Source organism: Nicotiana tomentosiformis, chromosome 5, assembly GCF_000390325.3.
Source record: "Nicotiana tomentosiformis chromosome 5, ASM39032v3, whole genome shotgun sequence".
In the NCBI taxonomy this organism is placed as follows: domain Eukaryota; kingdom Viridiplantae; phylum Streptophyta; class Magnoliopsida; order Solanales; family Solanaceae; genus Nicotiana; species Nicotiana tomentosiformis.
In genome coordinates, this window is record NC_090816.1 from 81,549,921 (window position 1) to 81,575,278 (window position 25,358).

The following is a 25,358-nucleotide window of genomic DNA, read 5'->3' on the forward strand; positions in this document are numbered from 1 at the left end:
ACCATTATTAATAACATTCATTATATTGTCGCAAACCATAGTCCTGAACATAAATAAATTTGATACAAAATTATCATTTTTATAATTAATTACATGATACACTATCGGATGACCGAGAAGACGAATCAACATCGTTACAAAATAATAAATCGTGGGTTCTTTTATAAAATACAAAAGTTTGAGATAATTTTTAAAAAATATATATTTTGGTCCAAAACCAGCTATTGAGATTTGGGATTTGGCTAAAATGTAGGTAAAATATATGACCAAACATGTGTTTGCCGAATAAAACCCAAGTTTATTTTGATAAAATTTATGGCGAAACGGGTCTTAAGTATATTTTCTTGTTTGTCTTTGAAAAATTCTGGCATTCCTCTCTTGCCAGGTAGGCCACTCAATAGCTGCCGGGATGGCATACCGTAATCTTGTGAGTACTCTCAGTCTTCTGACATTCCACCCCTGTAGAAGTTCCAAAAGAGTTCTAGGCATAGCCCACCAGAAGAGTCAGAAGCATATCCAGCAGCTGGGCAGTGATCCTACAATGCAAAAAATAAGTTCTTTACATGTCCAATCCCCTTTCTCTGTACGTAGCACAAAGTGCAGCAAGCATTTCTTCCCACCTACTAAATGAAACATTGCATACACAAATTAAGTATACACATTATACATGAATTTTACATATATTACAACTATATAATTATATTTATTTTTATAGATTCTGAACTGTTTTGCTGAATTCATACTTTAGAGGTGTCTTCCTCTTACCAGTAACAACTGAAGCAGCATTCTTCACGGCGCACATCTGCATTGTTCGACGGATGATATCAAGAGGGTAAGCAACAATCTGCCCTATGGTTCCAGCAACATCACCACATCCAAGCTTCGTGGTAACACTCAATTTAGTGTCCGCATCTAAATACAACTATTTCTTCAATGTAATAACTTTTTTTGGCATCATCAACTGCTATTACTCTAAATTTATTCTTATTCAATTTAATATACACTATTTTAGGCCGTCTACCATTTAAATATGTGTTGCATCTTCAATTACTATTATACTTAATTCATTCTTATTCTAACTAAATAAAAATCTCCCCTTTTCTGCATAACACATAATACACGTGCTAAACTAAATCTAGTAAATAATAAAGATAGAAAAGTGAGTTTCCCCAAAACTATTTTATCCCTGTCGTCGGTGTACATTTATTACCCAACCCGACAATTCGATTTCAATATCTCCGTCTAAATTCACTTCTTTCTTCTTCACCTTAGCTCCATCTATTTCCGACGACGATCCGATTTCGCCATCAGTTATTCGTCCGTTGGGTGGACCGTGTTCCCGTCGCCTTTGGATCAGTCGGCTTAAAATCATGAATCCCGAATAGTAATGCCTCCCTTTTCTTTTTTTCTCCTTTAATTAAATATACAGCATTTTCTTTACCTGAAAAATTATGTATTATTGTTCTTAATGCAATCGAAATTTCTCCTTGGATCGCGGCAATTTTAGTAATCAACTTGTTTATTCTTAAGATATTGTATATGGTCTCGCTAGATCCAGCAAATTTACTTTCTTTTGATTAAGGCAATTGGTTTCTTACTATGTGATACTCTTTCATTAGACTGTCCCAAAAAAAATAATCCTTTCAGTATCTACTACTTAGAAACTATTTAGCTTTGAACCCATTCAAATATATATATGGCTTGTTTTAAACCACAAGTTTCACAAGTCTTTTGCTCCTTTTATACTCAGTACCTAATCAAACAACATTACATAAATTGGGACGGAGGTGTATCTTGTTGCTCTTTAGTTTACTAGATTGGTTCTGTGAGTTCTAAATTTTCGTTTTAATCTTTCTGTTGGTTTCTCTGGCAATTTTGATAGAATTACTTATTTACATTAATTATCCTGTTCACTGAAACTATCTCTTTGATAAAACAGATTGAGCCTTTTTCCCCAACAAAAATGGATCATGAAATGAAATGGAATTTGGCTTCTGTTCATAAAAAAAAAGTTGAATTGATCTGGAAGCAAAATGCATGTAGAAATGAATATGTCACTAATAATTGGTGGAGTTCTGATGTTATGAGATACTGCGAGCTTTTTCAGAAGGGCCCACTTGGCAAAGAAGCATATAAGTCACATTACATCATAAGACATTTTTTAATGTTTTATTTATTTTTTGATGACTGAGAAATCCGTCCGGGGCCAACCCTAGCCCGACCGTAGCCCTCGAAACTCGGGGATAATGTGCCCGCTCCTCTACCCTTATCCACTTAATACCAGGCTTAGTTCGTATGGCACTGGGCTCAGACGTGACAATTCTTAAGTTTTTAAAACAGGGATTTGTCAAGGTTTCACTTGATCCTATGTATGAGTACTAGTTTGCACCTCAACGTCAAAATACCCAAAAGTAGGCCGGAAGGATATCTCTTTGTTTTTAATGTTGCTTACTACCAGTGTAATTAGCTTTTTTCTATTGATAAGTAATAGTGCTGGTTTATTAGTATTTTCAGCTTGAATGGTAATGCTGATTTCACTTTATCTTGTCTTCTGCAGTGATTACTTGTTTAAACTTTTATTAATAGGAGATTCTGGTGTTGGAAAGTCATGTCTTCTCCTGAGATTTGCTGTAAGTGTTTTCATCTCCATCAGTTATTATCTTGCTTTGAGTGATTAAGGTACACTATAGAATATGAACTAAAACTAGGAAATTGCATTTTCCAATTTATACTACTGCAATTACTTGCTTCAATATCAAATTAACTCCATTTGGTTCAGTGTGCGATTTCCCTGAGACTTTCAATTAGTGGGGATGGTCGTTGCTGAGTTAGGTTGAGCCAATAATATTTCGTGACTATTCTTTTTGTGAAGTTGCGGTTCTATTTTTATTTACTTTTAAGTTGACATGAACTGAGCTGTTCTCTTCTACATGTTTACTTATAGCATGTTTGATTTGGGAGGTAAAGAGGAAGGATGGGAGGAGATGAAAAATTAATGAGATGGGTAACGATTTTGTTTGTTGGTGAGGAGGTAAAAGAGGTTGGTAAGCAAATGGTCATCCTCTGCATGCCAGCCGTTTGAACCCTTTGAAATTTGATGAGGATGAAGAAGTATAACATTTTTACCTTCATCCTAAATATACCAAAAGCTGGAAGTAAACAATGAATATTCCACCGAGCCCCTATGGCTTTGGTCTAATGGTAAGAAAGTAGATGTGATGTGTGGGTTAGGTGCACGTATCGGTTCGAACCCTGTTGTTTACAAAAGTGTTGTATATAAGTAGAGAAGGGTAGAGGATTGGGCCATTATCTACCAGGTTTCAAAACTTGCTCCAGTAGCCCCGAGGATTTCTCTGTTATAAGAAAAAATGAATATTCCATCTAAAATTCTGCCCTTTATCCTTCCTTCCCGTTTCCATTGTGGAACCAAACTTGATGTGCCGAAATTACTGTTGGATCAGAAACTGCCATTTAATTACGGTTCTCTTTAATGTCTGTCTAATTATAAACAGTAAGAATAGTATGTTTGGGCAGTTTGATTGACATATTGCCCATTTGTAATATTCAACATTGGTATGCGGCATTCAATTTAGTTGCTCTGCGATTCGTTTGCTTTGTGTACATTTCCAGATCTTGCTATTTCTCTGTTGACTAACTGATTTATTTTTGTATTTAGTTTCTTTTGAAGTTTGTTGTGCTTTCTAAAAGGACTGTTTTATATTTCTAGGTTCTGGTTTTTCTTGGCTAATTTATCTGAGTTTGAGTTATCATCTTTTGATGCAGGATGATTCTTATTTGGACAGTTACATCAGCACAATTGGTGTTGACTTCGTAAGGCCAATTTCATCTCACACACTCAGAAACATACGTGTCTCTATTTATTCTTTCTGACAGAGGGAAGTTTGTATAACATGGTCACTTACTTTTTTGATATCTGTATTTCTTTTCTTGCAGAAAATACGCACTGTGGAGCAAGATGGGAAGACAATGAAACTTCAAATTGTATGGGTTCACTGGTCTTCTTTTCTGTTTCCTAGGGATTTGATGATGTTTTATTCCTGTCATTACATTCTGTCAGATCATGGGACACAATGTGGATTGATAGTTCAATTTTGGAAGTACTCTCTGCCTGATGAATTTTTGTAAAGAAAATGCATGTTGTGTTCATAGTCTCTTGGTTCCTTTATTTGGTTATTTACTTATTAAAAATAGGTTTACTCATAAAGCAATGCAATCAAACATAATGTGCATTATTTTTGAAATTCTATTATTCAGTGATTAGTAGTGCTGAGACTGAGATTGAGCTATAGTCGACCATTAAGTGATGAACATGACTTGCAGTTTTGTTAAGATTCCATCATTGTAGAGATAAGTCCTGAAATTTGAACTGTTGATGTATATAGTGCTGGTGATCCCAGTATGTGGGCATACTCTTTACTGTTTTGTTATTGTTTAAGTGGATGTAAAGTCCTCTTTTCTGCCTCGTATTTGCCAGTGGGACACTGCTGGACAAGAACGCTTCAGGACGATTACCAGTAGTTACTACCGTGGGGCACATGGCATCATTGTAGGTTTCTCTTCTCTCCTTTTTAGAACTATTAACAGGTGGATTTTGTCTTTCTGGCTCGGTAAAATAGTTCCTCCAACCACTATTTTGGTGATTCTGGCAGATAGTTTATGATGTAACTGACCAAGAAAGCTTTAACAATGTTAAGCAATGGTTGAGTGAGATTGATCGTTATGCAAGTGACAACGTAAACAAGCTTCTGGTTGGAAATAAGTGTGACCTGGCTGACAACCGAGCTGTGTCTTATGATACAGCAAAGGTGATGATTTTGCTTTCCATTCATTTTCCTTTTCAGTTCTCTTTTAAGTGCGTCATTTTCTACGTGACTGAAATAGCTTTTGGTTCACGTACAAAGGCATTTGCTGATGAAATTGGTATTCCATTCATGGAGACTAGTGCTAAGAATGCCACTAATGTTGAGCAGGCCTTCATGGCAATGGCAGCTGACATAAAGAATAGGTATTTTATGCATCTTATTTTGGTTTATTTATTGCCTTTCAGCATTTAGAGTGGCAGTGAAGTAAGTTTATCTGTTTCTGGTTAGGCCGAACTGAGTTGATATCTCCCTAACATAATGTTGTTATTGCCATTCCGGCAGTCTAGCTTGTTTCCGGAGATATTTTCCCAAATTCTGCTGCTTCATGTGTATTTAGGTCGTCGGTCTTTGTTTGGTTAATGACTTTCATTGTCAAATACAGGATGGCAAGCCAGCCAGCGTCGAATAATGCAAAGCCTCCAACAGTGCAGATACGAGGTCAACCTGTTTCACAGAAGAGTGGTTGCTGTTCTAGTTAGAATCACTTTTCAGGCCTTCTTTCTGGTTGCACTGTGCCAGTTATATTCTTTTAATCTGCCAGTATTCTGGTGGCCTGTACAAATCATAAGGGTTGCTCCTAAAAAATTTTCTTTCCTCTTTGATATTTTTTTAAACTGGGCTTCAAAGTTGCAATGTTGGTTTCTGCTGTTTCAGGCAGTTGTTTCATAAGTTAGTTTTTAAGATGGGGATAGTGAGAGTTGTAATGCAGTTGTACTATGTTTCTACTTGACTATGATTCTCTTTAAATAAGTTGCTCTGCAGAAGTGTTGGTATTTTAGATTCTAGTTTCAACCATTGGACAAACATTCTACTCATATTATTCTTGATAAAACATCTCTTTTTACGTAAGCATTGTTTAAAACTTTTTAAATCTATTTATTTTGAGAAGCATATTTATTAAAATATAAATTTTTAAAAAGGAGTACTTGGAAGTTGTATTTAATCATTTTAGGAATTCTTTCAGTAGTATTTTTCCCAAAAAATACTTTTTGACTGCAAATTACGAAAAAAATACACATATAAAGACATAATTTATAAGTGTAAAAAGCCCAATTTATTCTTAATGTTTGGTTTTTTGGCTTAATCAGAGAGACAATATGAATAAAACTAAATACAGAATATTAGATTATTTTCTTATACATTCATGAGGGATTGCGCTCTTTTTTCATGTTGTCTAACTTAAGTTTTAGAATAATATTTGGAAAAGAGATACCGAAATACTGTTGAAATTTTGTTAAGTTATTTTTATATAGTGGTATTCTTAGGATGACGTTATCCCCATTCCTTAAATTTATATCCATAATAATAATCCTTTTTCTCAATTTGCTAGCGAATATCTTTGACTTTATTTAATGCAAGTGACTCTTTCATACATGTAGAAAACTAAAATTTACTAGTTTGCCAGCAAGGATATTAGAAAATAAACGTAGGGTGAGTTGTATTTACCTTCCGAGTTCCGATCCTTTGCACCCAAGTAACACTTAAAATATCCGAATTAAGAACTCTTTGTTCCTACGGAGTCAATGATTATCCCATATAGATATTGCGTATGTTATTTTATATTTTCTTTCTGTACTTGCAGGAAAAATCGAACAAAAATTACAAATTTTCCTTTTATATATTGTTTTCTTGATCGTGTTCACACAGTTATTAACATATTTGTAAATAACTTTAAGCCGAGAATTTAATTTCAAACTAGATCTACAAAATTGGATTGCTAGACTAAAAGTCCGAAAAATATTAATTAACTTTGATAAATAAGGAGTTACTTCAGGGGGGTATCCGATAGATTTGATTCCATATATATATATATATATATATATATATATATATATATATATATATATATATATATTTATATCCTATAGAAGAGTAACTATGAATTCCCAAAATAAAAGAAGGAAAAAATTATTATTTATGTAAAGTAGGAGTAGTATATGTAAGGAAAAAAGAAGTAAAGGTAAGGAAGAAATCTTTTTTGAAACAATTTAAAAGGTAAGGTAAGGTAAAAGTTACACGGCAAAATGATTGGTAGAAGCTATAAATATGCAATCTCTCTAGTTCCATTGCCAAGACTTGGAGAAAACCTCGTCTCTTGTAGTAGCGTACGCTTTGTGAGCCTATAGTAGAATTGAATATATACAACCACCACTTTGTATTTGTATTATATGTTGAAGAAAAACAACACATAGAAAAACCCCTGGGTGAGTAGCATGACAAAAGATGCAAGGAAGTGCTCTCATTGTGGGCAGAATGGACACAATTCAAGAACATGTAATTATAATTCGAAAGGAATCAAATTATTTGGAGTTAGGATCGACGATACTAATAATAGTCACCATGTTGATACAAAAATGAAGATGAAGATTGTAGATCATGAATCGGCCATAAGGAGGAGCAAAAGTCTTGGTAATCTTGAAATTCATGACCACAACGCCGTCGTTGACGCTGGCTATCTTTCCGATGGCCCCATTCATTCCTCCATAAATAGAAAAAAAGGTTTGTCAAATCTTGATCATCATTTCTTTATCTTATATAGTATATTTTTAATTTGTGTCTAAGTCGAATGTTATGTTGGGCGAGTCATCATTCCAGGGCGTCTTGCTTAGATGCCATAGGCTTTCCTTTGTGTGAGCCAGAATTCTTATGAATGATAGTCTTATTAATTTTATTTTTCCCAGGAACATCATGGACAGAGGAAGAGCACAGATCTTTCTTAATTGGTTTAGAAAAGCTTGGAAAAGGTGATTGGAGAGGAATTTCCAAAAGTTATGTCCCTACAAGGACTCCATCTCAGGTGGCTAGCCATGCCCAAAAGTATTTTATCAGAATGGCTTCAAATGATAAGAAAAAACGTCGTCCTAGTGTGTTTGATGTGAATCTAAAAGATTCGGTAAATATTTTTATATTCTCCTCCTTTTTATTTATTTTTGCTTTCTTTTCTGTTCTATTAAACTGACAGGTATTTGTAGAATTCACAGATTCCTTCTAAAGCTTCTTCATCTTCACTTTCTATCTCAAACATGGCTCCTGAAGTCCCGAAAGAGGTAAGTCTATAAGCTCGATGCCACATAAAATAACAAATGTTACATATGATTATCTTATTAATTAAAATGGCTATGTTTATTCAGGCGAGTGCCCCATTGGAGCAACTGTTCGACACTTGCCAAATTAAAGGACAGGTAAGTTATTAAGCTGCAGGTCTAATTGATGTCCAAATTACAGATAAAGTATACTCCTCATATGGATAAAATTATCTAGAATAACTAAAAAGTTTTTTTATACTAGTGGTGTCAATTTTAGCTATGTTACTCGGACTCTCCAAAAGTGTTATCGCACCCATGTCGGATCCTCCTAAAATACACTAAATTTGGAGGATCCGACACGCACCCAACAACATTTTTGAACTTTAGCATATATAATTTAAACTCATAGTCGTAACAATGCAACAATTATGTGCAGGCTAGCAAAGCTGCTCCTTGTGCAAGCCGTGAAAAACCCCCACTTTCACCCATGACTAGACCCTTTGGAGTCCCTGACATACGCCATATGCCTTATATGGTAAGAAGCGAGTTCCTTAATTACAAAATTCTTGGCCCATATACTTTGGAAAAGAAAATTCCTTTTTGTTGATAAAGGAAATGAATAGAAAGTTGAGAGTAAGCTCTTAATGTTGATATCACTAGCCATTGGGACAATACACAAATGAACTATTCTAATCCAATGGCGAAAACACCATCTAGCAAGTGGTGTCAGACGACACTTTCACAAAAAACTTCTCTTATAGTACACAATAGAAAAAAATGTACAAATAGAATACCAATTTGGAGTAGAAAGTAAAACCCTTCCGGCCCCTTAGTTGGTTTGGAGGGTGGTCATCTATATGGATGACCTGGGATTGAATGTCCCCACAATGCCTTCTGGGTTGAGCCTGTCGCACAGTGATTGCCTAGTGCGGTTTACATCCCCTGTGTGATTTGCAGGTTATTACACAGGGGGAGATTTATCCAGTGCGCACAAAGTGTTCACCATAGAGTGCTCATCCGAAGGGTAGAGGCTGTGGCAGAGATTGTAGCGGCTACGGGTTTTCCCCTCTTACCAAAAAAAATAAAAAATAAAAACCTTGAGAACCGACAAATACAACTTAAGAAATTGTGACAATAGATGGACACATACGACACTTGTCTAATATGTTTTAACGTTGTCTTGTGTATACAGATGGGAGTACCCAGGGGCCTTACAGCAGCCAAAGTAATAGCACCTACGGTCTCGTGGGTTCCCGTATTCAATTTCCCACCTAATCAAAACCATCTTTTAAATTACCGATTTGCACCTTTTGTGGCACGGCCACCTACTGCTGGTCTATTGTCACACCCACCTCCTTCTTCTCAAGTTCAATCTCAGCCAGGGCATTCAACTCCAGTGACAAATAACGATGGTTTAAACATCAGTATTGGAGCTCTTTGAGTTTGTTTTTGAAGTAATTCTTTACAATAGTTGGGCAATTTTTGGGTCGTTCTTTTGCCTAGCTACTTTTTGGTTTGCTTTATTTATACTTTATTTATTGAGGTAAAGAGAATAGAAGTTTGCGGCTATTGAATTATTGGAAGTCATGTCCTTCAATATATAGTTGATTTATAGTGATTCTTCTCATGTTTTCTGGTGGATTCAATAAATATCAGTTTTTGGAATGGATTTTCAGTACATATCAAATGAAGCATTTTGACATAATTAAACCATCATACGGAAATTAAATAATTGCACAAGATGTCATGTACTGCACAAGTAAGGGGGTTAATTAACAAGATCTGTCCCCCAGGAAAGAATTAACGTCCGGCGTAAGCATTATAGTTGTCTTCTAGTTGTTGTGTTCATCGGGATCTTTACTTTACATAAATTATATTTAATTATATACGATTATATATATATATATATATATATATATATATATATATATATATATATATATATATACACACACACACACATTGTTGAGTTATTGAGTTCAAACTGGGTTCAGTACGATAAAATTTTACCAAATAAATACAAATCACGGACATTAAATTTGGTCCATCTAAATTTCCTAGTAATTCAAATGAATTGTGATATAAGTCGACGAATCCTTATCATTCGATCCAACCTAAAAGTTTTGAACCTTTTTTGCTTGACATAAGGAATTACAGTATTTTATATATATATATATATATATATATATATATGTATGTTCCCAATTGCCGCCACTGGACCTAGAAAATTTTGAACATTTTTTGCTAGATATACGCGTTTTTGTCCTATTCGCCGCTTCATGACCTAGAAATTTTGAACACTTTTCGCTAGACATAAGGGAATATATAGTTTTGCGTAGTTTAATTTTATTAGACACTTGAGACCAGATAATTAAGCATTTAAAGTTTGTTGAACACAAGACTAATTACAACATCAATCTCCATTTATTTCGGCCGTTCGGAATAACAAGAGACTATTACAATAATGCGGACTCGGTAAAGACAAGAGCCCTTTAGCAACATAAACAAGCAATTTAACAAACTTCTCCAACAGAATACAAGAAGAAAGATGCAGAAATGGAATAAACTAATGAAATTTATGTAAACTAATACAGCAGCACCATGATTCCCAACTTCAGTAGATTACACCATATAAACACAGAGACCCGGTACTACTCCATACATGCAAATTAAGCCCAGACCTCAACCCTGCTGGGTCCCAGTGACATGTTGCTGCCCAAACTCCTGAGCCCTGTCTTTCATCTCCCCAGCCTTAGTAGCCAACCTGTGCCTTGCATGCTCCAACTGGTCCGCACCGGGCGGGCGCTTTCCGGTCACGTACCTATAAATCCATGATAAAACGCTTATCGCCGCCACCCCAAATCCGCCCGAAGCCAAGAACCCTGAGACCAACATGAAAATAGTAATAACAGCAGGAACAATCACTGGGCTAAAAATCACAAGCAAAGGGGTGGCAACAGTAAGCGCAATCACCGTTCCGGCTAAAGTTAGGCCGGAAAGAACAAGAAGTGAACCGCCAGCAGTGACAGCAGTAGCAGCCTTCACCATCTGGTGAGATCTAGGCTGTTGCACTGGATTGAGCTGCTGGTGCTGAGTATGTTGCTGCCCATAGTAATCTGCCATACTTGATGAATTTGTAGAAAATTTTCAGAATCTTTTTCTTCCCAAATGGAGGTGAATTGAATGTGGGGATTGTGAGATTTACGGAGTTGGATTATATAGAAGGGAAAGGTCAGGAGAGAAGGGGGCACGTGTTTTAGGAAGGGATGTCAAGTGTTATAAGGGCGAAACATGCGGCGATTGCATGCAATGAGAATGCGTGTTTATGAGACACGTACAATTGTTGTTCTATTTGTAGTCTCGTGTACTTGTAACCGTTGGGGAACTTATGAAATGGACAAAAGCATCCAAAATACAAGGCACTTTGTAAGAATGGTAAATTCGTTATATTTTTCGGACTTCTTTTATTGCTTTTCGGGTTCTTTATTCTATGGTAATATATTTGTTTCCGCTCAAATTTACAAGTGTTATAAAATAATAAGAGAAGAAAAGTATTGCAAGAAAAGTAGAGAGAACTTTTATTGATTTGGGATGATTTATAATGGAGTAGAACTTTTTTATTTATAGGAAAAAAGTGACTTAGTCACAAAGTAACAAATCCTAAAATCTCTCTAAAATATAGATATTCACATTAAATACAGTTCTATTCATAACACTCCCCCTTGAATTTCTGTTCAACAGATAACGTGCATCATTAAAACCTTAACTAAAATAAAATCTCATTAAAACCTTAACTAAAATAAAATCCAGTGGGAAAAAAAATTCTAGAGAAGGAAAAGAAGCATGCATGTTTAGAAATACGCCTTTTGGTTGTCTCATTAAAAACTATGTAAGGAAAACCCAGTGGGATAAAACCTTGTAAGGGAAAAAGAGTACAACACGTATTAAACCCCCCCCCCCCCACTCATGAGAGCATCAATTCACATCTTTGAGCATTCGCATCCCAATCTTGTACACTAGCTTCTTGAAGGTTAACGTCGGTAGAGATTTGATGAAAAAATCAGCCATATTAACTTGAATGAATATGTTGCACCTTGAAATCATCATTCTTGATAGATGTGTAATGTCTTCATATAATGTCGTGGAATGCCCTTTCCAATATCCCCATAGAGGTAAAATTCTCGCTATTACATTATCATGCTTATAGTTATAGCAAGATACATATGTGCACAAATTGCACTTAGGATGTGGTACTTCAGGACCAAGAATTGTAGATGCTTTAAGCGATTTAAATCCTTCAGGGATTGTCATATAAGTTAAGTAATATAAGCCATATAAATAGACTTTAGATGCATATCAAGTTTTCATGCCATGCTAGACATATAAGATAGATAAAAGTGATTGCACACACTATTGGCTTTATACTTTCAAGTATTTGAACTGCAGGTTTAAAACTACATGTCTTTCATATAAAACCAATTCTACTTGAATTGTTTCTCCGGACTTAAGATGCTCATATATATTTAGCATTATCATAGATGTAATCGACGAACATTTTATATCGGTTCCTACCTCCCTTCTTTCATAAAGACATAACATAGAGATCTCTTCATTGATATTTTTAGGTACCTGAACCTCTCCTGAAATTTTATGAAGTGTTATGTCATGTGATCTTCTAGATCATTTGCCTCCTTATTATGATCATTTTGATCATTTGCTCATCTTCTTTATCAAGAATTTTATTTGAAACCGATTTGTCTATATGTTTTAAGCGTACCATTGACTTTGTCCTTCTAGGACTTATTCTAATATGAGCATTTGTAGTGAGAATATAATTACTTCCTTTGGGTCAGCAAATGCGCCTGGCATGCTTTGGAATATATTGCAGATGAATTATCTTTTTATGAACTTCAGGTTGATATTATCTTATTCGAGGATCTAGATGTACAAATGATAATTCATTCCACGTAATTTTTTCTCAACTGTTTATCCCATCTCCCCCTCATGTTAGAAGAACTAACTTACTTCCTCAACTTTGAAAACCCACCTTTGTGCGTTATGGTGTTAATCAAAATATACATCGCACATCAATAATAATAAGATGGAGTTATTTGGTTCCTGATCTTGAATCACTTGTGAGGGGACAATGTAATATACTTTCGCATATAACGTATATCAAACTGATATAGATAACTTTGTTCTCATAATCAATAGTTTAACTAATAAGTGAAGGCACTCAATAAATTATTTTACTAAACCAACTTATTAAGATAAACTGTCTTGAATAGAAAATATAAAAATTATGCTCGAAATTAAATTGTTGACCAAGTTACCTCGCAAACACCAGATTGCGAGTTAATAATAATCTCAAATGTAACTATATCATAGATGCATCTTATATGGTATACATGGCAGGTGAATGAACCCGTATTCACATATGATATTTTCAGCATTTATGGGATTCAATCCCAATTTTATTTGGTCTATTAATTAATGAGAACAAGTAACATAAGAGAATTCGTAAAGAACTTTCTAGTTCTTTGATATCTACCCATGTGAATTCTCTTTTATTTTTGTACATCATACTTAAATTAATATGGCTAAACCAATTATGCCAACTGGATAAGTTATCAATGTTGATAAACTTCAGGTTTACATCATGACGCGTGCAATTATCAATAAACTCCAAGTTTATTATGATATGGAATTTTATATCAATAAACTTCTACTTTATTGTGGAATTCTTTTATTTGTATAGTACAAACTAGAGAATAAAGTAAGTAGCATTTCACATACATATTACCCAGCTACAAGTTGTAGTAATAGAGATATTAAATGCAACGACCCGACCAGTTATTTTACTCTTTAGAACCCCGTTCCCTCAAATAAGACTCCCCGTATGTGCTTTTACTGTTTTATAACTTGCGGGAATGGTTAGTTCGGGATTGGGAAGGGTTCGGGTTGAAATCGGAACACTTGGTTCCATGGTTTGGCTTTAAAAGGTTAAGTTTGACTTCGGTCAATGTTTTGAGTAAACGACTTCAGAATCAAGATTTAACGATTTCAATAGGTTCGTATGATGATTTCAGACTTGGGCGTATGTTCGGATTGGGTTTTGGACAATTCGGGAGCATTTCGGCGCCTAATAATGAAAGTTGACTCTTTGAAGGTTTTAAAGTTCTTTAAATTTGGTTTGAAGTAGGTTTTGGTATTATCGAGGTCCAATTGGAATTTTGAGACCGGGAATAGTTCTGTATGGGGATTTAAGACTTGCATGCAAAATTTTGTGTCGTTCCGAGTAGTCTAAGTATGTTTCGGCGCATTCGGAGTAAGTTGGAAGAACTTTAAGTTCATAAGTTGATTCGAATTGGTTTAGGGTGTGATTCTTAGTATTGATATTATTTTACGCGTTTCGAGGGTTCAAGTGAGTTCGTTTTATGATTTCAAACTTGTTGGTATATTTGGGCGGGGCCTCGGGTGTCAATCGGACTAGGCACGGACCAAGTTTGGACTTGCAAGAAGAGCTGAAGCACCAGGTTTCTGGTGTAATCGCACCTGCGGAGGGCTAGCCGCAGGTGCGAGCTCGCAGAAGCAAGCCATGGACCGCAGAAGAGGCGCAGCCCAGGCTGCCCAGTTTTCGCAGAAGCGGCAAGGTGACCGCACCTGCGGATGCACAGGAGTAAAGAGGGGGTCGCAGAAGTGAAAGGGGTCGCAGGTGCGACAAGCTCGCCGCAGAAGCGATCTCCCGCCTGCAGAAGTTAAACTAGCCAGCCTCAGGCACCTCCGCAGAAGCGATGCCGTAGATGTAGCCTAGCGACCACAAGTGCGAAATCGCTGGAGGCAGTGTGGTTCTTTTAAAACGGGACTTAGGCTATTTTGAGTGCATTTATTGCACACTTGGGCGATTTTATAGCTTCAAAAAGGAGGATTTCAACCTAGCTATTGAAGGTAAGTAATTTCTACCTAATATGAGTTTAATAAATATATGGGTATATTTTAATATGTAAATTTGTAAAAATCATGGGTTTAGATGAAAAACCTAGATTTTTGATAAAAATGGAATTTAACCACGAAAATAGATATGGAATTTAGTGAAAAATATATATTTGAGTTCATGAGGTTATGGGTAACAACTTTCTTCAAAGATTTACGGAATTCGGGCACGTGGGCCCGGAGTAAATTTTAGGAATTTCTTCAATTAGGGTTGGGAAATTACTTTAATAGTTAGGATATGAACTTTTAAACATGTATTGATTATTTAATATAACATTTGACTAGTTTTGAGTCATTTGGCACCGCGTTGAGGATTTAAAGCACAATTATGGACCGGAAAGTAAGCTTTGAGACGAGGTAAGTCTTTTTTCTAACCTTATAAGAGGGAATTAACCCCATAGGTGAATTCAATTAATATGTGCTTCTAATTGTGGGGGCTACGTACGCACGAGGTGACGAGAGTCCGTACGTAGCTACTAATCATGCTTATGTCCGGGTAGTTTAGGACCCCCAAATCATGTTATACTTGCGATATTTGCACCCTACTTGTAATTTAAGTGCCTAAACCATATTGGAGCTTGATAAAGGAATTGTAAAAGGTCGAATTTCATTTACTTGAGTTTTGGACGGGATACTTGACCGTTAATGAGAATTTGTGTTTTCTTTGAATATTAGCCTCTTAATAATCTTTGAATCGGTTGTTTATAAAGTATTTTTTATTCTTGTGGAGCGGGCTGAACGCCTCGGTAATAGAATAAATGCATCTATGATTCGTGCCGTTCGACCCTCGGTAGTGCACAGTTTATATATTTGTATGTTGGATCGGGTCGTACAACCTCGGCATAATTCATGCGTAATAATTCTTGGAGCCCAATTGTAATTGATGTTGTTTCATTGGCTTGAGAGATAAATTTGTTAAATGATGGAAATTAATTTAGGATTTACTATTAGTGAAAGAATTATTTATTTATTTCTTGTTATTGAGTTTTCAGTTGTATTTCTATAATTCATGGTTAATTATAATTTCGGTATTTATTGTTAGCACATAGTAAGTGTCGAAGTCGACCCCTCGTCACTACTTCTTCGAGGTTAGACTAGATACTTACTGGATACATGTTGTTTATGTACTCACGCTACACTTCTGCACTAATCGTGCAGCATCTGAGGCAGGTGCATCTGGCTATCAGTCCGGCGTGCATCCTTGATTTCTTCGAGACTTAGCGGTGAGCTGCCTTCCGAGCCCGTTCTGCAGCACTCGAATTCTTCCTTTTGTTTTTACTTTCTGTCTATTTCACTTCATACAGAAGTGTAGTATTTTTGTATATTCTACTAGTAGCTCGTACACTTGTGACACCTGGTCTTGGAGATCATGCTAGTAGACACATGATGATTTTTGGATATTTACTTATCTCATTTGCTCTTAAAATTATTTATCTCTCATTTTATTTAAACTTTTATTTCCTATTTATGCACTAAATTAAAATTAGCTATTTCTAAAAATGTTAAAAGAAACAATCATATGGTTAGTTCATTGTTGGCTTGCCTAGCGGTAACGTTGGGTGCCATCACGACCTATAGGAGGAATTGGATCGTGACAATATGGTATCAGAGTACTAGGTTCATGTAGGTCTCACAAGTTATGAGCAGGCCTAATAGAGTCCTGTGGATCGGTGCGGAGATGTCCGTACTTTTCTTCGAGAGGCTATAAGGTGTTAGGAAACTACTCTTTCTTCATCTCCTATCGTGCAGTTGATGTTATACTAAGTATCTTTCTCTTATTCTCTCACAGATGGTGAGAACGCGCACGGCGGATGTTCCAAACCCGGGAGGAGCTGCTCCCCTTCTTGCTAGAGGTCGAGGCAGAGGCTAGGGGAGGGCACCAGCCCGAGGTAGGGGACGAGTACGTCCCAGAGTTACCCCAGCCATGCCACCAGCGGATCCAGTAGAGGATCCCATTATTGAGGAGCATGGCAAGCTGTCTGCAGTAGAGCCAACCCCGGTAGATTTCATGTCAGCACCGGGCTTCCAGGAGGTCATGGGTCATATGCTTCGGTTCATGGATAATATGACCCAGGCCGGTTTGTTTCCAGTAGACCCAGCCAGAGAGGGAGCACAGACCCCTACTGCTTAAGCTCCTGGGCATGCAGCTATTGTATATCAGACCCCGGGCACATTACCTGTGGGAGGAGCCCAGCCAGTAGTAGTAGTTGTGCCTGAGCCCAGACCAGTTGCGGCTGGCAATCCGCAGAAGCTATTGGACAGATGGACTAGGCTACACCCTCCTGTCTTCGGAGGTGAGCGACATGAGGATCCCCAGGACTTCATTGATCGATGCAGGGACAGACTGCACAACATGAGGATATTAGAGACCCACATGGTGGATTTTACTACTTTCCAGCTGGAGGGCAGGGCTCGTAGATGATGGCAGTCTCATCTTCTTGGCAGACCAGCAGGTTCATCTCCCTTAACTTGGGATCAGTTTACACGCCTTTTCTTGGGAGGGTTCAGTGGTGCTCCGTCTAGGGGCAGAGGTCATTTTGGTAGGGGTCAACCTAGCAGACCCACATATCCAGCACCACCGCCTCCTCGGAGTGCTCCAGCTCGACCTTATTTCTGTGCCATGCCAAAGAGTTTATACCGCCCACCAGCTATTCAGGTTCCTCCAATGGGTATTCAGGTCATCAGGGTCATACTTTAGGTCAGCAGTCCTTCATATCGAGAGGTTGTCATGAGTGCGGGGACTTTAGCCATGTGCGGAGGTTTTGCCCCAGGCTTCGGGGCAAGGTTGTGCAACAGGGTTCTCAGCCTATGATTACAGCACCAGTAGCTACACCAGGCGTTCGGCCGCCCAGAGACGGAGGTCAAGTGGGTAGGGGCCGTCCAAGAGGTGGAGGGAAGGGGGTGGATGCCAGTCAGGTGGCGCTCCAGCTAGATTCTATGCTTTCCCGATCAGACCAGATGCAGTGGCCTCAGATGCCGTGATTTTAGGTATTATTTCTGTCTGCAGTAGGGATGCTTCGGTATTATTTGATCCAGGGTCTACCTATTCATATGTGTCATCTCTGTTTGCTCATTTCCTGGATATTCCTCGTGAGTCCTTGGGGTACTCATGTTTATGTGTCCACTCCAGAGGGCGATTCTATTATTGTGGATCGGGTCTATCGGTCCTGCATTGTTATATTCTGTGGTTATGACACTAGGGCGGATCTTTTACTTCTTGATATGACCGACTTTAAGGTCATCCTGGGCGTGGACTGGTTATCTCCATATCATGCCATCCTTGATTGCCATGCCAAGACCGTTACCTTGGCGATACCAAAGTTGCCTAGATTGGAGTGAAAGGGTTCATCTGCTAGCACACCTAGTAGGATCATCTCTTTTATGAAAGCTTGACACATGGTCAAGAAGGGTTATTTGGCTTATCTAGATTATATTCGGGACACTACCGCAGAGATTCCGGTGATCGATTTAGTACCCGTATCCCGGGAGTTCTCCGATGTGTTTCCTTCTGATTTTCCAAGCATACCACCAGATCGTGATATCGACTTCTTCATTGATTTGGCTCTAGGTACCCAGCTATATCTATCCCACCGCACTGTATGGCTTCGAAAGAGTTGAAGGAGTTGAAGGAACAGCTTGAGGAGTTGCTAGCAAAGGGGTTCGTCAGGCCAAGTGTATCGCCTTGGGGTGCACCAGTGTCATTTGTGAAGAAGAAAGATGGGACTATGCGGATGTGTATTGATTACCGCCAGTGGAACAAAGTTACCATTAAGAACAAGTACTCATTGCCGCAGATTAACGATTTGTTTGACCAGTTATAAGGTGCCAGGGCATTCTCTAAGATCGACTTGAGATCGGGGTACTATGAGTTAAAGATTCGGGATTCGGATATTCCGAAGACCGCTTTCCGGACTAGATATTGTCACTATGAGTTTCTAGTGATGTCCTTCGGTTTGACTAACGTCGCAGCGGCGTTTATGGATTTAATGAACAGGGTGTTCAGGTCATACATTAATTCGTTCGTCATTGTCTTTATTGATGACATTTTGATCTACTCGCACAGCATGGAGGAGCACGAGCAGCATTTGAGAGTGGTGCTTCATACCTTGCGGGAACAAAAGCTATATGCTAAATTCTCCAAGTGTGAGTTTTGGCTAGATTCTGTAGCATTGTTGGGGCATGTTGTATCAGGCGAGGGTATTAAGGTGGATCCCAAGAAGATTGAGGCAGTTCAGAGTTGGCCTCGTCATACTACGGCGACTAAGATCAGGAGCTTCTTGGGGTTAGCAGGTTATTATCACCGGTTTGTGGAGGGATTCTCATCTATTGTAGCACCTTTGACTAGATTGACCCAGAAGGGTGTTCTATTCCGTTGGTCCAATGATTGTGAGGCGAGCTTTCAGAAGCTCAAGACAGCTTTGACTACGACATCGGTTCTTGTATTTCCCTCTAGTTCGGGGATGTATTGCGATGCTTCACGCGTTTGTTTGTGTTGTGTATTGATGCAGGAGGTGCGAGTTATTGCATATGCTTCACGTCAGCTGAAACCCCTTGAGAAGAATTGCCCTGTACATGATATGGAGTTGGCCGCGATTGTTCATGCTCTTAAGATCTGGAGGCATTATCTTTATGGGGTGTCCTGTGAGGTTTACACTGATCATCGTAGCTTGCAGCATTTGTTCAAGCAGAAGGATCTCAATTTGAGGCAGCACAGGTGACTTGAGTTACTGAAGGATTATGATATCACCATTCTTAATCATCCGGGCAAGGTGAATGTAGTTGCGGATGCCTTGAGCAGAAAGGCAGAGAGTATGGGTAGCTTGGTATTCATTTCAGCAAAGGAGAGGCCCTTAGATTTGGACATTCAGTCCTTGGCTAACAGACCTGTGAGGTTGGATATTTCAGAGCCCAGTTGAGTTCTTGCATGCGTCGTTGCCCAGTCTTCACTATTGGAGCAGATCAGGACTCGACAGTTTGATGATCCGCACTTGTTGGTTCTCAGAGAGACGGTACTACAGGGTGGTGCCAAGGAGGTTACTATCGGCGAGGATGGTGTTCTGCGACTCCAGGGTCACCTATGTGTTCCTAATGTCGATGTCTTGAGGGAGAGAATTCTAGATGAGGTACACGATTCTCGGTATTCTATTCATCCAGATGCTACGAAGATGTATCGTGACCTGAGGCAGCATTATCAGTGGCGGCGGATGAAGAAGGACATTGTTGAGTATGTTGCGAGGTGTCTAAATTGCCAGCAAGTTAAGTATGAGCACTAGAGGCCAGGTGGCCTACTCCAGCAGATGACTATACCTGAGTGGAAGTGGGAGCGTATTACTATGGACTTCGTAGTTGGGTTGCCGCGGACCTTGCGGAAGTTTGATGCAGTGTGGGTTATTATTGACAGGCTGACCAAGTCGGCACACTTCATTCCAGTTGTGACCAGATATACTTCATAGAGGTTGGCCCAGATTTATATTCAGGAGATAGTTCGGCTGCATGGTGTGCATGTTTCCATCATATCAGATAAAGTCCCTCAGTTTACTTCGCATTTCTGTAGGGCATTACAGAGTGAGTTTAGGACCCGGGTAGAGCTCAGTACAACATTTCATCCACAGAACGACGGGCAGTCGGAGCGGACTGTTCAGTTCTTGAAGGACATGCTAAGAGCGTGTGTGACTGAATTTGGAGGGCAGTGGGATCGATTTTTGCCTTTGGCCGAGTTTGTTTACAACAACAGTTATTAGTCCAGCATCGAGATGGCTCCATTTGAGGCTTTATATGGTCGGCGATGCTGTTCTCCCATCGGATGGTTTGAGCCCGGCGAGGCAAAATTATATGGTATTGATTTGGTAAAGGATGCCTTGGAAAAGGTAAAGTTAATTCAGGAGCGACTTCGCACAGCACAGTCCAGACATAAGAGTTACGCAGATCAGAAGGCGCGTGATTTATCATTTATGGTGAGCGAGAAGGTTCCTTGAAAGTCTCGCTGATGAAGGGGATCATGAGGTTCGGGAAGAAGGGCAAGTTGAGCCCAAGGTTTATAGGCCCATTTGAGGTATTGAGACGAGTTAGAGGTTTCTTATGAGCTTGCATTACCTCCCAGTATATCAGGATTTCATCCGGTTTTTCACGTGTCTATGCTCTGGAGGTATCATGCCGACAGGTCACGTGTGTTAGACTTCAGTACGATTCAGTTAGACGAGAGCCTGGGTTATGAGGAGGAATTGGTTTCCATTATTGATAGGCAGGTTTGCCAGTTGAGGTCCAAGGGGATTTCCACGGTAAAGGTTCAGTGGAGGGGTCAACCAGTTGAATAGGCAACTTGGGACTCCGAGGAGGAAATGCGGAGTAGATATCCACACTTATTCAGCACTCCAGGTATGATTCTAGACCCGTTCGAGGACGAACGTTTGTTTAAGAGGTGGATTATGTAATGACCCGACCGGTTGTTTTGCTTTATAGAACCCCGTTCCCCCACATAAGACTCCCCGTATGTGCTTTTACTATTTTATGACTTGCAGGGATGGTTAGTTCGGGATTGGGAAGGGTTCGGGTTGAAATCGGAACACTTGATTCCATGGTTTGTCTTTAAAAGGCTAATTTTGACTTCGGTCAACATTTTGAGCAAACGACCTCAAAATCGGGATCTGATGGTTCCAATAGGTTCGCATGATGATTTCGGACTTGGGCGTATGTTCGGATCGGGTTTTGGACAACCCATGAGCGTTTCAGCGCCTAATAGTGAAAGTTGACTCTTTGAAGATTTTAAAGTTCTTTAAGTTTGGTTTGAAGTAGGATTTGGCATTATCGGGGTCCAATTGGAATTCCGAGATTGGAAATAGCTCTGTATAGTAATTTAAGACTTGCACACAAAATTTGGTGTCGTTTCGAGTAGCCTAAGTATGTTTCGGCACATTCGGAGTAAGTTGGAAGAACTTGAAGTTCATAAGTTGATTCGAATTGGTTTAGGGTGTGATTCTTAGTTTTGATGTTGTTTTGCACGTTCCGAGGTTTGAGCTAGTTCATTTTATGATTTCAAACTTATTGGTATGTTTAAGCCCTGGAGGCCTCGGGTGTCAATCGGACTAGGCACGAACCAAGTTTGGACTTGGAAGAAGAGCCGAAGCACCAGGTTTTTGGTGTAATCGCACCTGCGGATGGCTAGCCGCAGGTGAGAGCTCGCAGAAGTGAGCCATGGACCACAGAAGCGGCGCAACCAAGGCTGCCTAGTATTCACAAAAGTGGCAAGGTGACCGCACCTACGGATACGTAGGAGCGAAGAGGGGGTCGCCGAAGTTGCTGCAGAAGCGGGACCGTAGAAGCGATCTCCCGCCCACAGAAGCAAAACCAGCCAGCCTCAGGCACCTCCGTAGAAGCGGACCTTTATCCGCAGAAGCGATGCCGCTGATGCGGCCTAGCGACCGCAGGTGCGAAATCGCTGGAGGCAGTGTGGTTCATTTAAAACAGGACTTAAGCTATTTTGAGTGCATCTATTGCACACTTGGGCGATTTTGGAGCTTCAAAAAGGGGGATTTCAACCTAGCTATTGAAGGTAAGTAATTTCTACCTAATGCGAGTTTAATACATAGATTATGGGTAGATTTTAATATATATATTTGTGGAAATTATGGGTTTAGATGAAAAATCTAGATTTTTGATAAAAATGGGATTTAACCACAAAACTGATTATGGAATTTAGTAAAAATTATATATTTGAGTTCATTAGGTTATGGGTAACAACTTACTTCAATAATTTTCGGAATCCTGGCACGTGGGCCCAAGGGTGAATTTTAGGAATTTCTTCAATTAGGGTTGGGAAATCACTTTAATAGTTAGGATATGAACATTTGAATATGTATTGATTATTCTATATAATATTTGACTAGTTTTGAGTCGTTTGGCACCGAGTTGAGGGTTTAAAGCACAATTGTGGACTGGAAAGTAAGCTTTGAGACGAGGTAAGTCTCTTTTCTAGCCTTGTAAGAGGGAATTAACCCCACAGGTGAATTGAATTAATATGTGCTTCTAATTATGGGGGCTACGTACGCACGAGGTGATGAGAGTCCGTACGTAGCTACTAATCATGCTTATGTCCAGGTAGTTTAGGACCCAGATCATGTTATACTTGCGATGTTTGCACCCTACTTGTTAATTTAAGTGCCTAAACCATATTGGAACTTGATAAAGGAATTGTAAAAGGCCGAATTTTATTTACTTGTGTTTTGGACGGGTTACTTGACCGTTAATGAGAATTTGTGTTTTCTTTGAATATTAGCCTCTTAATAATCTTTGAATCGGTTGTTTATAAAGTATTTTCTCTTCTTGTGGAGTGAGCCGAACGCCTCGGTAATAGAATAGATGCATCTATGGTTCGTGATGTTCGACCCTCGGCAGCGCACAGTTTATATATTTGTATGTTGGATCGGGTCGTACGACCTCGAAATAATTCGTGCGTAATAATTCTTAGAGCCCAATTGTAATTGATGTTGTTTCATTGGCTTGAGAGATAAATTTGTTAAATGATGGAAATTAATTTGGGATTTACTATTAGTGAAAGAATTGTTTATTTATTTCTTGTTATTGAGTTTTCAGCTGTATTTCTATAATTCATGGTTAATTATAATTTCGATATTTATTGTTAGCCCATAGTAAGTGTCGAAGTCGACCCCTCGTCACTACTTCTTCGAGTTTAGACTAGATACTTACTGGATACGTGTTGTTTATGTACTCACGCTACACTTCTGCATTAATCGTGCAGGATCTGAGGCAGGTGCATCTGGCTATCAGTCCGGCGCGCATCCTTGATTTCTTCGAGACTTAGCGGTGAGATGCCTTCCGAGCCCGTGCTGCAGCACTCTAAGTTTTCCTTTTGTTTTTACTTTCTGTCTATTTGACTTCAGACAGTAGTGTAGTATTTTTATATCTTCTACTAGTAGCTCGTACACTTGTGACACCTGGTCTTGGAGATCATGCTAGTAGACTCATGATGAATTTTGGATATTTACTCATCTCATTTGCTCTTAAAATTATTTATCTCTCATTTTATTTAAACTTTTATTTCCTATTTATGCACTAAATTAAAATTAGCTATTTCTAAAAATGTTAAAAGAAACAATCACATGGTTAGTTCACTGTTGGCTTGCCTAGCGGTAACGTTGGGCGCCATCACGGCCTATAGGAAGAATTGGGTAGTGACATTAAATCTTTTCTTTATTTATAGTGTAACACTCCGGAAAATTTTGAAATATTTTAAGACCATTAAGAAGATTGACGGGTGCTAATTATATTAATTCGCGTATGAACAAGACTAATAATATGAAGAATATCAATTGATCATGATAATAATCGTATGAATTGCATTAAGAATGGTTTATGGTCTAAGAAGAGCCCTAAGGCTAAGTCAAGTTGGAAGCTATATGATGAGCTAAAGTTTCAAATGAGTTTGCACAAAGATTAACATCAAACGAGAATAACTTCCAATATATAAAGAGCTATTTGGTGTACAACCTATCAAATTAAAGGTATATGAGTCTAGTTTTCAATTCTTCCAACCGTTTGTATAGATATTCCTACAAGAAGTTATGATATGTTTACTAAAGGGTAGCACAACATCAACATAGTGTAGCTACGCGAGTTGTGCATAGCTACGCTGCCTTGTGCGTAGCTAATTCTAGAAACTAATCAAATAAAAGGGAGATGAAGAGTAAGGGGAGCGTAGCTACGCTGGAGGTGTGTGTAGCTACGCATGTCTTCTAAATTATAAAAGTGGCTATTTCAGGGGGAGAGAAAGGGATAGAATTTTGGACAAGGGTTTGGGTTCTAGAGAGAAGGAGGAACTCTCCCACCATGAATACACTTCAAGGTAAGTTTATTTGATATAAGAATGATTATATAACATCATTTGATATAGCACTAACATTATTATGGATCAAAATTCATAGAAAATGGGTTGAATCTTCAAGAACACCAAAAAGAGAAAAGTGAGATTCTTTCATCAAGAGGTAAATCCTTTACTTGAGCTTCACATATATGATATATTGAAGTATGGGTAGCACATTTATGCAGTTTATTTGAAGTTATAATGGAGTATTGTATAAACCCTAAGAGTGGATGTTGAAAATAATATTTTTAATGAAGAAGAAAGTGAATAGTAGCGGGTTGACATAAATGAAATGTTTTGAGTTTTTTATGATATCAATAGATTTGATAACCTAATTAATGGACGAATTGAAGGGGGAATTGCCATTTGGCTAAGAAGTAAGACTAGTTCATGAATTGGATATTCTTGAGCCTAGAGTTGTGTTGGAGAAGTTAATGAGTAGTGACTTGGTGATGTTGAGTAAATAATATAGTATCACTAATGATTCCAAATGAGTATTTAATGATAAGAATGGAATTGAATAGGCTAATTGGCGGACCTGTTAGATAATTTGGAATGTTTGAAGGCTTGTTGCCGAAT

General features: G+C 38.4%; 3 protein-coding genes across 4 annotated transcripts; 2 read left to right on the top strand and 1 right to left on the bottom strand.

Moving 5' to 3' along the window:
• Positions 1 to 1,055: 1,055 nt before the first annotated feature.
• LOC104091223 (ras-related protein RABD2a) lies at positions 1,056 to 5,661 on the top strand. Its single transcript, XM_009596506.4, has 8 exons — positions 1,056 to 1,384; positions 2,558 to 2,630; positions 3,784 to 3,831; positions 3,955 to 4,002; positions 4,496 to 4,567; positions 4,671 to 4,826; positions 4,923 to 5,026; positions 5,266 to 5,661. Exons 1-8 carry the CDS (start codon positions 1,371 to 1,373, stop codon positions 5,360 to 5,362), a joined length of 612 nt encoding a protein of 203 aa, XP_009594801.1. The 5' UTR covers positions 1,056 to 1,370; the 3' UTR covers positions 5,363 to 5,661.
• A 1,278-nt stretch (positions 5,662 to 6,939) lies between these two features.
• On the top strand, positions 6,940 to 9,574 carry LOC104103610 (probable transcription factor At5g61620). 2 transcript variants are annotated; one of them, XM_009611520.4, is made up of 6 exons: positions 6,940 to 7,382; positions 7,565 to 7,776; positions 7,856 to 7,930; positions 8,015 to 8,065; positions 8,346 to 8,444; positions 9,102 to 9,574. In XM_009611520.4, exons 1-6 carry the CDS (start codon positions 7,097 to 7,099, stop codon positions 9,348 to 9,350), a joined length of 972 nt encoding a protein of 323 aa, XP_009609815.1. In that variant the 5' UTR covers positions 6,940 to 7,096; the 3' UTR covers positions 9,351 to 9,574. The 2 variants fall into 2 exon arrangements, with proteins under 2 accessions (XP_009609815.1, XP_009609816.1); XM_009611521.4 differs by having other exon boundaries at positions 6,941 to 7,382; positions 7,865 to 7,930.
• A 737-nt stretch (positions 9,575 to 10,311) lies between these two features.
• Positions 10,312 to 11,148, bottom strand: LOC104097143 (oleosin Cor a 13-like). The gene has a single exon (XM_009603667.4). It carries the CDS (start codon positions 11,030 to 11,032, stop codon positions 10,592 to 10,594), a length of 441 nt encoding a protein of 146 aa, XP_009601962.1. The 5' UTR covers positions 11,033 to 11,148; the 3' UTR covers positions 10,312 to 10,591.
• Between the last annotated feature and the right edge of the window lie 14,210 nt (positions 11,149 to 25,358).